General features: G+C 43.2%; 1 protein-coding gene across 1 annotated transcript; it reads left to right on the top strand.

Annotated features, from left to right (window-relative positions):
* The first annotated feature begins 3,849 nt into the window (after positions 1-3,849).
* On the top strand, positions 3,850-11,539 carry LOC124003423 (cytokine-inducible SH2-containing protein-like). The gene is made up of 3 exons (XM_046311680.1): positions 3,850-4,413; positions 6,752-6,921; positions 10,688-11,539. Exons 2-3 carry the CDS (start codon positions 6,780-6,782, stop codon positions 11,155-11,157), a joined length of 612 nt encoding a protein of 203 aa, XP_046167636.1. The 5' UTR covers positions 3,850-4,413; positions 6,752-6,779; the 3' UTR covers positions 11,158-11,539.
* Positions 11,540-13,618: the final 2,079 nt, after the last annotated feature.

Here is a 13,618-nt window from a genome sequence, read left to right on the forward strand (position 1 = left end):
GGTTCTGCAGGTGGGGACCACAGACCACTTCTCAGTTCCTATGCTTCCTGGCTGATGTTTTGGTCACTTTTGAATGCTGGCGGTGCTTTCACTCTAGTGGTAGCATGAGACGGAGTCTACAACCCACAAAAGTGGCTCAGGTAGTGCAGCTCATCCAGGATGGCACATCAATGCAAGCTGTGGCAAGAAGGTTTGCTGTGTCTGTCAGCGTAGTGTCCAGAGCATGGAGGCGCTACCAGGGGACAGGCCAGTACATCAGGAGATGTGAAGGAGGCCTTAGGAGGGCAACAACCCAGCAGCAGGAACGCTACCTCCGCCTTTGTGCAAGGAGGAGCACTGCCAGAGCCCTGCAAAATGACCTCCAGCAGGCCACAAATGTGTATGTGTCTGCTCAAACAGTCAGAAACAGACTCCATGAGGGTGGTATGAGGGCTCGACGTCCACAGGTGGGGGTTGTGCTTACAGCCCAACACCGTGCAGGACGTTTGGCATTTGCCAGAGAACACCAAGATTGGCAAATTCGCCACTGGTGCCCTGTACTCTTCACAGATGAAAGCAGGTTCACACTGAGCATGTGACAGATGTGACAGAGTCTGGAGACGCCGTGGAGAACGTTCTGCTGCCTGCAACATCCTCCAGCATGACCGGTTGGGCGGTGGGTCAGTCATGGTGTGGGGTGGGGTGGGGTGGCATTTCTTTGGGGGGCCGCACAGCCCTCCATGTGCTCGCCAGAGGTAGCCTGACTGCCATTAGGTACCAAGATGAGATCCTCAGACCCCTTGTGAGACCATATGCTGGTGCGGTTGGCCCTGGGTTCCTCCTAATGCAAGACAATGCTAGACCTCATGTGGCTGGAGTGTGTCAGCAGTTCCTGCAAGAGGAAGGCATTGATGCTATGGACTGGCCCGCGCGTTCCCCACACCTGAATCCAATTGAGCACATCTGGGACATTATGTCTCGCTCCATCCACCAACGCCATGTTGCACCACAGACTGTCCAGGAGTTGGTGGATGCTTTAGACCAGGTCTAGGAGGAGATCCCTCAGGAGACCATCCGCCACCTCATCAGGAGCATGCCCAGGCATTGTAGGGAGGTCATACAGGCACGTGGAGGCCACACACACTACTGAGCCTCATTTTGACTTGTTTTAAAAGGACATTACATCAAAGTTGGATCAGCCTGTAATGTGGTTTTCCACTTTAATTTTGAGTGTCACTCCAAATCCAGACCTCCATGCGTTGATAAATTTGATTTCCATTGATAATTTTTGTGTGATTTTGTTGTCAGCACATTCAACTATGTAAAGACAAAAGTGTTTAATAAGAATATTTCATTCATTCAGATCTAGGATGTGTTATTTTAGTGTTCCCTTTATTTTTTTGAGCAGTGTATATGTTTGGGCTTCTTGGGGTCAGTTTGCAGTCTACAAATTATTTGTAATTAAGTTCCCGGCCCGCTGGTGATTGCTCAAGAAAAAAATCAGCCTGAAATCTAGTTGATGTAGTCAAGACCTGTCATTCAGCCCCACCTGTTTAGCTCAAAAATATATATGTACCAGCTGTGCCATCAGAGACTCTGGGTTCGCGTCCAGGCTCTGTCGTAACCGGCCACGACCGGGAGGTCCGTGGGGCGACACACAATTGGCCTAGCATCGTCCGGGTTAGGGAGGGCTTGGCCAGTAGGGATGTCCTTGTCTCATCGCGGGAGTTGTAGCGATGAGACAAGATAGTAGCTACTAAAACAATTGGATACCACGAAATTGGGGAGAAAAGGGGGTAAAATTCAAAAACGAAAAAATACAAAATACAAAAATATATGTACATTCCATTCAGAAAGTATTCAGACCCATTGATTTTATCCACATTTTGTTACATTACAGCCTTATTCTAAAATGGATGAAATAAATAAAAAATTCCTCTTCAATTTACACACAATACCCCATAATTACAAAGTGAACTGTTTTTTTAATGTTTGCAAATGTATTAAAAATTAAAACATAAATATGTTATTTACATAAGTACTCAGACCCTTTGCTATGAGGCTCGAAATTGAGCTCAGGGGTATCCTGTTTCTATTGATTATCCTTCAGATGTTTCTACAACTTAATTGGAGTCTGCCTGTGGTAAATTAAATTGATTGTACATGATTTGGAAAGGCACACACCTGTTTATATAAGTTCCAACATTTGACTGTGCATGTCAGAGCAAAAACCAAGCCATGAGGTCCATAGAGTTCCCTAGACAGGATTGTGTCAAGGCAAAGATCTGAGGAAGGGTACCAAAACATTTCTGCAGCATTGAAGGTCCCCAAGAACACAGTGGCCTCCATCATTCTTAAATGGAAGAAGTTTGGAACCACCAAGACTCTTCCTAGAGCTGGCCACACGGTCAAACTGAGAAATCGGGGGAGAAGTGAGGTGACAAAGAACCCGATGATAACTCTGACAGAGGTCGAAAGTTCCTATGTGGAGATAGGAGAAACTTTCAGAAGGACAACCATCTCTGCAGCACTCCACCAATCAGGCTTTTATGGTAGATTGGCCAGAAGGAAGCCACTCCTCAGTAAAAGGTATAGCACAGCCCGCTTGGAGTTTGCCAAAAGGCACATAAAGACTCAGAACATGAGAAACAAGATTCTCTGGTCTGATGAAACCAAGATTGAAGTCTTTGGCCTGAATGCCAAGCATCACGTCTGAAGGAAACCTACATCGAAGCATGGTGGTGGCAGTATCATGCTGTGGAGATGTTTTTCAGTGGCAGGCACGGGCAGACAAGTCAGGATAGAGGGAAAGATGAACGATGCAAAGTAAAGAGAGGTCCTTGATGAAAACCTGCTACAGTGCACTCAAGACCTCAGACTGGGGCAAAGGTTCACCTTCCAACAGGACAACGACCCTAACCACACAGCCAAGACAACTCTGGAGTGGCTTCGGGACAAGTCCCTGAATGTCCTTGAGTGGCCCAGCCAGAGCCCGATCGAACATCTCTAGAGTGACCTGAACATAGCTGTGCAGTGATGCTGCCCATCCAACCTGACAGAGCTTGATCGCTGCCAAAGGTGCTTCAACAAAGTACTGAGTAAAGGCTCTGAATACTTATGTAAATGTGATTTTTCAGTTGTTCTTTTTTAATGCATTTGCAAACCTTTATAAAAACCTGTTTTTTCTTTGTCATTATGTGTAGATTGATGAGGGGAAAAAATGATTTAAACTATTTTAGAATAAGGCTGTAACGTAAGAAAGTGTGGAAAAAATCTATAGGTCTGAATACATTTTGAATGCACTGTATGCCCCCTTTATTTATCCTTTGGTTCTGACTACAGAGTGAATACTGTAAGAACGGCTCATGTTCTGAATGCTGTCACTGTACATTTCAAAGGTGCTGAACAAATAGTGTTATTGACTACCTCCATCCTAGCTCGCTCATTAATGTCTTAATTGAAATTACGGATTGCCTCATCCGCTCGTCATCCTTTTATGCCATAGTTTGTACATCTCAGTTGTCAGTGGAAACTGACAGGCAGTAAATGAGGCTGAATTAACTGTTTTGCTGCCAGACAAGGCTTCGCTGATAGCCAGGTGTAGCAGTGGTAAGGATTCACTCCATGGTGCTGAAAAGAAAGCTCTGCTGTTGGGACAGCTTTATGTAGGCCCTAACAGTTTGTGGACACCGTTTGTCACCATTATAGTGAATTTAATGTATTGTTTAGTGTCGTGTAGTGGCTTTGCTGGCACTGAGTCGATTATCCCTGCTATAGAACATTAGGGGGGCGGAGCATTATAAAGGGGCGGCCCAGTCAATTTGAGTCAGCTTTTCTGGAAAGTCCTCTACTTGGAAGTCATCAGCTGCGCATTACTTGTGAAGCCAGCTGGGCCGCTTCCACAGCACTGTCGCGCGGCAGAGAAGTAAACGGAGCACGTATGGAGCCAATCGAAACGCAGCGCAGGTCATAAGCGCAGTTCCGAGAAACCGAGTGGGCAAAATTGGCCCCTGCCACCGCCGCCGCTGAAATACAAAGCTATTCTTAGAATTAGATTCCTAGAACTTCCGTCAACCCGCAAAACTGAATTTACAGGAGAGGCGTTTTCTCACCGTCTTTCTGTAGAATAAAACATAGAACAGTTGTGTCTGGCGAGTGGATCACTGCGTTGGACCTAGACTATCTATCTCTGCGAAGGTTGACACTGACATATTTCCTTATCACCAAAAGAAGTTAAGATTTTTTATTTTTGGCAAAATATCAGAATAGTCTGCGATAATGAGAAACATTTTTTTGTCGGATTATTGGCGCCATGACAGCATGAACTCAGCGACTGTTCCTACAAATTAAGAATCACTGGATCTGTTAAATAATTTTATAGCCTATCACATTTTTTCAACTGGATTGAATTTCATTATGATTGTGTGTTCAAAGGTAAGTCAACTGTATTGTTGGAACAATTATTAGGCTAGGTAATAATGCTTTCTCCCTATATGCTCATTTTAATTTCACACTGACGTGTGCTGAGAAAATGTAGCTTCAGTTTTGACATCAAAATTCAGTATTAGCAGAGATCGTATTCGTTGTATCAGACGGAGTGTAACAAAGCCAGGATAATTATTAAAGGGTTTATTATATATATGATTTCATATTCGAAGATGAAATTAGGCCTTTAATCGAAAAATGTCGGCACATTATGGCTGTATTTTTAGCTGAAACTTTGAATGTTAATGGACCTTTCTTTTATCCAGGATGGAAGCGATTGCAGGTCAAGAATTCGGATTTGACCTTGTGACCTACATAGCCTTATATATCTCATGCTAGTAAACACATTTTGCCATGAGGCTAAGAGAAGTTTTAGAGCTCAGGGATTCTTGAAAGGCAGGACAATGTAATTTTTTGATTGTTTAATTCTAACATTAGATTAATTAAAATATGTAATACAAATCTCCAAACATGTTTTGTTTTGTTTTATAACACTATTTAATGCTCCAGGGCAAATTTTGTTAGTAATTTGGCATGTTTGTTTTTCTAGATTTAGAACATAAAACAAAATGCATAAAGCAAACATTACCCCACAGGTTTAGCACAGCAAATACTTCAATTCTTTAAGCATATGTTGCAGAAAAGTGATACAAATATTTATTTCAGAATATATATAAAGAAATATTGACTCCATCAGTAACAGAGTAACAAGCCACTGATGGAGTTGATGACATATTTTTGCATATGTAAATGTAAAAGTTCACTACAAACATTTGTAAAATATGTAAAATGATTCATTTGAAAATCCCCAATTAAAACCTTTCTATCAGCTCTTTCAACAAAAATCTGATGGAAATGTATTGCACGACATGTAATGAGGACATACCTAAGGGGTCCTTATGGTATGGCTGACCCTGCTCATTTATGATTTAGGATTTTAGACAAATCTGACAAAGTTGACCAAATCTCTGGACATCTTTTAGGAATCCCAGTTTTGGGAGAAATATTCTTTAAAGTCAGAGGACCATTGAAAAAAACTACATAAGATCGTTTTTCAATTATTAATATCCATTATAGGCAGTTTTTACAATTCGTAACACTTTTTGGATAGTTTGAAAATGGGATTCTTTGCTCCGGTGTAGAGCATTTCCAGGCATAGAGGCAACATAAATAATATGGAAAGTATTTGGAAAATTCCCCATAAATATTCCCCTAATATTCCCCATAAATGTACATTTTAAACTCAAATAATGCAACAAAATATTTTGGTCTCAAGAATAGAAATAAGTTTTCCCTGCAAGACAAGGATTGTCCCAACTTTCAAGAATCTCTGAGCTAATTTCCTGCTATTCTATGCATTTTGCCATGAGGCTGAGAGAAAATGGTTTAGTGTTAAAGTTAATTTCCTGTCATTCTAAACATATCTTTCATATGAGGTGTCCATGTGCTATCTTGGGGGCCAGACCTCCAGGGGAGGGGATAGCTGACAAGTATTTTTCTCTGCTCTGCTGACGAGTATTTTTCTCCACTCACACATGAGTACTAAAGGCCTAGTGTACTAATTTTGTCCACTAATATTTTTATTTAGATATATCATGGGGTGTTGCAGCACCCTCAGCACCCGTACTTCCCCCGGCTATGATGGTTGATACTAAAAGTAGGAAAGAATCTTCATTAGGCTACAGATTCCTGACACATTTACATACATAACATTTGCCACATTTTATGTAATGGCAGCATCAGTGCCTTCGTGCACCCTGTCTGACCGTTTAACAAAGTGCTTCCTACCGGTTCATATCAGTGGAGGCTGCTGAGGGAGGACGGCTCATAATAATGGCTGGAACAGAGCGAATGGCAGGGAATCAAACACATAGAAACCATATGTTTGATGTATTTGATACAATTCCACTGATTCCACTCAAGACATTACCATGAGCCCGTCCTCCCCAATTAAGTTGCCACCAATATCCTGTGGTTCATATATCCCCATTTGCCAAGTCTTGAAATACTGTTTTTGTAGTCTGATATTCAATGATTTTTATCAGTCATGATTTTCTCTGGGTGTCCGCCAGCTCATGCTTTTTATTTCCAGAAACATCAAACACAAAGCAAGCTACATGAGCAATCTCTCCCCCTCCCACCACTTATCTTATTTGCCAACATTGTGGGGTGGAATTCACAACCATTTTGCCATGCCTATGACATATGTTTCTGTCTCCATAGTAACTATTGTGTTATAGCCTATCCTATCCATGCACTAAATGGACAATCCTTTGCCTCACCTCAGGGCTCTGTTGCCAGGGCCACCTTCGGATATGATTGTCAGGACGATGAGCAGCATGCAGCAGGATCATGGTGAGAGAGGAGGGTCATGTCAGAATCCAGCGGTCCCTCTGTACGACTCTACAGAGGACCTCTGCTGCATAACCAACACCTTCCAGTACCTGCAGAACTCAGGTACGCCTGCTAAATCAAATCAAATCCAATTTTATTGGTCACATACACGTGTTTAGCAGATGTTATTGCGGGTGTAGCAAAATGCTTGTGTTTCTAGCTCCGACAGTGCAGTAATATCTAACAAGTAATATCTAAAAATGTTACAACATATTCCCAATACACAAATCTATGTAGAATAATGTAATTAAGAATATATAAATATATGGACGAGCAATGTCAGAGCGGCATAGACTAAGATACAGTAGAATAGTATAGAATACAGTATATTCATATGAGATGAGTAATGCAAGATATGTAAACATTATTAAAGTGAGTAGTGTTCCGTTTCTTAAAGTGGCCAGTGATTTCAAGTCTATGTATATAGGCAGCAGCCTCTATGTGCTAGTGCTGGCTATTTAACAGCCTGATGGCCTTGAGATAGAAACTGTTTTTCAGTCTTTTAACACACCGCTTTTAATCCATGCCCCCCACCCCAATTGTGTGTATGTGTGTTTAAAAATATATATATATATTTCACCTTTATTTAACCAGGTAGGCTAGTTGAGAACAAGTTCTCATTTACAACTGCGACCTGGCCAAGATAAAGCATAGCAGTGTGAACAGACAGCAACACAGAGTTACACATGGAGTAAACAATAAACAAGTCAATAACACAGAAGAAGAAGAAAAAGAGTCTATATACATTGTGTGCAAAAGGCATGAGGAGGTAGGCAAATAATGATAATTTAGCAGATTAACACTGGAGTGATAAATGATCAGATGGTCATGTGCAGGTAGAGATACTGGTGTGCAAAAAAGCAGAAAAGTAAAATAAATAAAAACAGTATGGGGATGAGGTAGGTAAATTGGGTGGGTTATTTACCGATGGACTATGTACAGCTGCAGCGATCGGTTAGCTGCTCAGATAGCAGATGTTTAAAGTTGGTGAGGGAGATAAAAGTCTCCAACTTCAACGATTTTTGCAATTCGTTCCAGTCACAGGCAGCAGAGAACTGGAAGGAAAGGCGGCCAAATGAGTTGTTGGCTTTAGGAATGATCAGTGAGATACACCTGCTGGAGCGTGTGCTACGTGTAGGTGTTGCCATAGTGACCAGTGAACTGAGAAAAGGCGGAGCTTTACCTAGGATAGACTTGTAGATGACCTGGAGCCAGTGGGTCTGGCGACGAATATGTAGCGAGGGCCAGCCGACTAGAGCATACAGGTCGCAGTGGTGGGTGGTGTAAGGTGCTTTAGTAACAAAGCGGATGGCACTATGATAAACTGCATCCAGTTTGCTGAGTAGAGTATTGGAAGCCATTTTGTAGATGACATCGCCAAAGTCGAGGATCGGTAGGATAGTCAGTTTTACGAGGGTAAGTTTGGCGGCGTGAGTGAAGGAGGCTTTGTTGTGAAATAGAAAGCCGATTCTAGATTCGATTTTGGATTGGAGATGTTCGATATGAGTCTGGAAGGAGAGTTTACAGTCTAGCCAGACACCTAGGTACTTATAGATGTCCACATATTCTAGGTCGGAACCATCCAGGGTGGTGATGCTAGTCGGGCGTGCGGGTGCAGGCAGCGAACGGTTGAAAAGCATGCATTTGGTTTTACTAGCGTTTAAGAGCAGTTGGAGGCCACGGAAGGAGTGTTGTATGGCATTGAAGCTCGTTTGGAGGTTAGATAGCACAGTGTCCAAGGAAGGGCCAGAAGTATACAGAATGGTGTTGTCTGCGTAGAGTTGGATCAGGGAATCGCCCACAGCAAGAGCAACATCATTGATATATACAGAGAAAAGAGTCGGCCCGAGAATTGAACCCTGTGTGGCTCCCGCATAAAGACTGCCAGAGGACCGGACAACATGCCCTCCAATTTGACACACTGAACTCTGTCTGCAAAGTAGTTGGAGAACCAGGCAAGGCAGTCATTAGAAAAACCGAGGCTACTGAGTCTGCCGATAAGAATATGGTGATACAGCTGCACAGTACTGTCTTTTATCGATGGCGGTTATGATATCGTTTAGTACCTTTAGCGTGGCTGATGTGCACCCGTGACCGGCTCGGAAACCAGATTGCACAGCGGAGAAGGTACGGTGGGATTCGAGATGGTCAGTGATCTGTTTGTTGACTTGGCTTTTGAAGACCTTAGATAGGCAGGGCGGGATGGATATAGGTCTGTAACAGTTTGGGTCCAGGGTGTCTCCCCCTTTGAATAGGGGAATGACCGCGGCATCTTTCCAGTCCTTGGGGATCTCAGACGATATGAAAGAGAGGTTGAACAGGCTGGTAATAGGGGTTGCGACAATGGCGGTGGATAGTTTCAGAAATAGAGGGTTCAGATTGTCAAGCCCAGCTGATTTGTATGGGTCCAGGTTTTGCAGCTCTTTCAGAACATCTGCTATCTGGATTTGGGTAAAGGAGAAGCTGGGGAGGCTTGGGCGAGTAGCTGTGGGGGGGTATGGGGGCTGGGGGGGGGGGGGGTGGAGCTGTTGGCCGAGGTTGGAGTAGCCAGGAGGAAGGCATGGCTAGCCGTTGAGAAATGCTTGTTGAAGTTTTCGATTATCATGGATTTATCGGTGGTGACCGTGTTACCTAGCCTCAGTGCAGTGAGCAGCTGGGAGGAGGTGCTCTTGTTCACCATGGACTTTACAGTGTCCCAGAACTTTTTGGAGTTAGAGCTACAGGATGCAAATTTATGCTTGAAAAAATACCCCCTGCCATGCCCTCTAGTGCGCTACCTTCAGGACTACCCCTTCCAGGTATGACGTATGATGGTCATCTGGCAACCATCCCTGCCCAAGGAAGGGCACACAGCAGCTCTAGCGTCCTCCCATTGAGGGCCAGAGGTTATTACCTAACTGCGTGTATTGGTTCCTGACTTCCCTGAACAGTTGTATATCGCTGGGACTTTTCGATGCTATTGCAGTCCGCCACAGAATGTTTTTATGCTGGTCGAGGGCAGTCAGGTCTGGAGTGAACCAGGGGCTATATTTGTTCTTAGTTCTACATTTTTTGGAACGGAGCATGCTTATCTAAGATGGTGAGGAAGTTACTTTTAAAGAATGACCAGGCATCCTCAACTGACGGGATGAGGTCAATATCCTTCCAGGATACCCGGGACAGGTCGATTAGAAAGGCCTGCTTTAGGGAGCGTTTGACAGTGATTAGGGGTGGTCGTTTGACTGCGGACCCGTAGCGGATACAGGCAATGAGGCAGTGATTGCTGAGATCATGATTGAAGACAGCGGAGGTGTGTTTGGAGGGCCAGTTGGTCAGGATAACGTCTATGAGGGTGCCCTTGTTTACAGATTTAGGGTTGTACCTGGTGGGTTCCTTGATGATTTGTGTGAGATTGAGGGCATCTAGCTTAGATTGTAGGACTGCGGGGGTGTTAAGCATATCCCAGTTTAGGTCACCTAACAGAACAAACTCTGAAGCTAGATGGGGGGGCGATCAATTCACAAATGGTGTCCAGGGCACAGCTGGGAGCTGAGGGGGGTCGGTAAGCAGGCGGCAACAGTGAGAGACTTATTTCCGGAGAGATTAATTTTTTTAAATTCTGGAGAGATTAATTTTTTTAAATTCTGGAGAGATTAATTTTTTTAAATTCTGGAGAGATTCATTTTTTTAAATTAGTAGTTCGAACTGTTTGGGTATGGACCTGGAAAGTATGACATTACTTTGTGTGTGTGTGTGTGTGTGTCAGTGTTAAAGTCTGTGTAGATGCTGTAAGATGATTTACAACACAGTAGTCATGTGTAGTAACATATGGGTCTGTTTCTGGCTCCAGGTTGGTACTGGGGGTCTATTTCAGCCAGTGAGGCTCGAGACGCTCTCCTGAAGATGTCAGCGGGAACCTTCCTGGTACGCGATAGCAGCCACCCCCTCTACATGCTGACCCTGTCAGTGAAGACGGCCTTTGGCCCCACCAATGTACGCATTGAGTACATCGGGGGTCGGTTCCGGCTGGACTCCAGCTCTCCAGGCCCCCCTCACTTGCTGTCCTTCCCTGATGTCTGCAGCCTTGTACAGCATTACGTGGAGGACCCTTCTCAACCTAAAGCCAAACCCAGGTCGCCCAAGCCCGCAGTGAAGGGCAATGCAGTACTGCTCAAGCTGCTGCGTCCCCTACCCCAGGCCTTCCCCTCCCTCCAGCACCTTACCCGCCTCACCATCAACCACCACACTGACTGTCCGTACCAGCTGCCCCTGCCATGCCCACTAGTGCGCTACCTTCAGGACTACCCCTTCCAGGTATGACGTATGATGGTCATCTGGCAACCATCCCTGCCCAAGGAAGGGCACACAGCAGCTCTAGCATCCTCCCATTGAGGGCCAGAGGTTATTACCTTTTTCTTATAGGGTCAGAAATGGCCTCAGCTCAGCCGGACAGTGGCACCATGGGAAGCAAAGTGCAGTGTTGTCTGGGAAGTGTAGAACTATACACATCTCACTGGCCCTTGGGCTTCTCATACAGACACACATGAACCAGACTCCTAAAATGACATTTCTATAAACATTTATACTGTTTATGTTAATATTTTGTCAATGATTTTATAAGAATTACATTATATGGATTATTTGTCAATTAATGCAAATAAATATATTTTATAGTAAAAATTGTAATAAGAGATGTCTCTTGTTCATCTTGTCTAACCCATAATCTATTCTAAACCATCATTAACAGATTTATAGAAGGTAGCAGTAAACTGAAAAGGGGAGTAATTAATCTACCAGGAATTATAGTGTAATAATAAAACCAACACCTTGCTGCGGTATGCCCTATTATCTTTCACAGATGGAAGGATGCTGATGAAAATGAAACACAACAGGTTTCATAAAATAAAATACATGGCAAAATGATTAGCATTGAGCGCATTGTTGGGATCATTTCCACGGACACATTATGCCTGAGGTGGTTTCCATGAAGTGGATTTAAGCTATGCTTAGAACATCTCTTATCAGGATTAGAGCCAGAGCCATGGTTATTAATACACCAACAGAGGATGCGGTGTACTCACACTCACTCACACGTACAAACAGAAGCGCATACAAACACACACACAGACGCACATGAACAGTAACCTGCACGGGCACACACACACAAAGCATTGTGAAGCATTAGAGACAGGCTGACTATTTTGTCAACTTTACGTGCAGCGTTCATCCAGTTATCAAGTCGGAAATTAGAGTTTCATAGTTCCGACTACTAGCACATGAATCCGGCATAAGTCTATTTTGTGACAACAAAAAACACACATATTGCAGTCTAGACAATGGGGCACGGGCACCCCTGGCGTAGGTTCTGAACTGTGTGGTTTCAGTCCGTTTCTACGGAGAGAGAGGAAACCCTGACTGTACCCAATCATTTCTGTCCGACTCTTTCCCATCAAAGCTTTTTCTACCACCAGCCCTACTCCCTCTTACCTCGTTGGTCTGTTTCCCCTATGTAAAGCTAGCCACAATAAGGCTGAGCCACAATAGTGGAATATGCGGTTCGCCTTCAAAATAAAAATCTCTAATTGAAAGTAATACAAATGGATACAAATTGTGGAATCATGCCATCTTTGGGCTAGATAAGTCAAAAGAAAGTTGGAATTATGTTATATAAATTCAGCAAAAAAACAGCAATTGGTTAATTTGACAAAAAAAAAACACATATCAGTTGAAATCGCACTGTTGATGTATTCCGCTTCAGAATTGGGGATATAGTTACATTTCACTGTACAGACTTACCAATGTGGTATCAGTCTACTCAGTGACAACCACAGAACACAACTGTGAAGAGTTTAAACCAATATTAGTGTCGAAGCTCATATTGCGGGACTCTGAAACCACTGTGAAATGAGCCACGTTAATCTTACCAGTCAACCTACTATGTGTATTGGACATTCATATTGCACTGTACAGTCTTACCTATGGATTGTGGATCACTGAAATGTTGTATCAGTCTACTCAGTGACAGTACAGTGCAATATGAAAGTCTAATATGCATAGTAGGTTGACTAGTAAGCGTAGTGTGGCTGACTGGGGAGGTGATTTCCCACATTGCAATATGAATGTTCAATACGTACATGTGCTGAATAGTGAGGTGAATTCCCACAGCTAAAGTCCCACAATAAGTGCTACAACACTAATATTTGTTTTTTTTAAAACTCTTCACAGTTGTGTTTTTTGTTGGTGTCATTGAGTGGGCTGATACCCAATTTCTTGAATAGGTAAGGCTGTATAGTAAAATGTACAGTGCCTTGCGAAAGTATTCGGCCCCCTTGAACTTTGCGACCTTTTGCCACATTTCAGGCTTCAAACATAAAGATATAAAACTGTATTTTTTTGTGAAGAATCAACAGCAAGTGGGACACAATCATGAAGTGGAACGACATTTATTAGATATTTCAAACTTTTTTTAACAAATCAAAAACTGAGGGGGGGGGGGGGGGCTGGGAGGAGGTGCTCTTGTTCTCCATGGACTTTACAGTGTCCCAAAACGTTTTGGAGTTAGAGCTACAGGATGCAAATTTCTTCTTGAAAAAGCAATGCAACGATGCAATGATTTCAACTAATTTGTTGTTGTCAAATCAACTATTGCCTTTTGTTGAATTTATATAACATTCCAAACTTGTTTAGCATGATCTAGTCCAAATATGGCATGATTCCAATATTTGTATCCATTTGTATCACTTTCAATGAGGGACTTTTATTTTAAATGCAACCTGCAAAT

This window comes from Oncorhynchus gorbuscha, linkage group LG18 (genome assembly GCF_021184085.1).
Source record: "Oncorhynchus gorbuscha isolate QuinsamMale2020 ecotype Even-year linkage group LG18, OgorEven_v1.0, whole genome shotgun sequence".
Lineage (NCBI taxonomy): Eukaryota > Metazoa > Chordata > Actinopteri > Salmoniformes > Salmonidae > Oncorhynchus > Oncorhynchus gorbuscha.

Coding starts and splice junctions, on each gene's coding strand:
- LOC124003423 (XM_046311680.1), top strand. CDS start 6,780: ATGATTGTCAGGACGATGAGCAGCATGCAGCAGGATCATGGTGAGAGA. Junction 6,922..10,687: donor CCAGTACCTGCAGAACTCAG/GTACGCCTGCTA, acceptor TTCTGGCTCCAG/GTTGGTACTGGGGGTCTATT.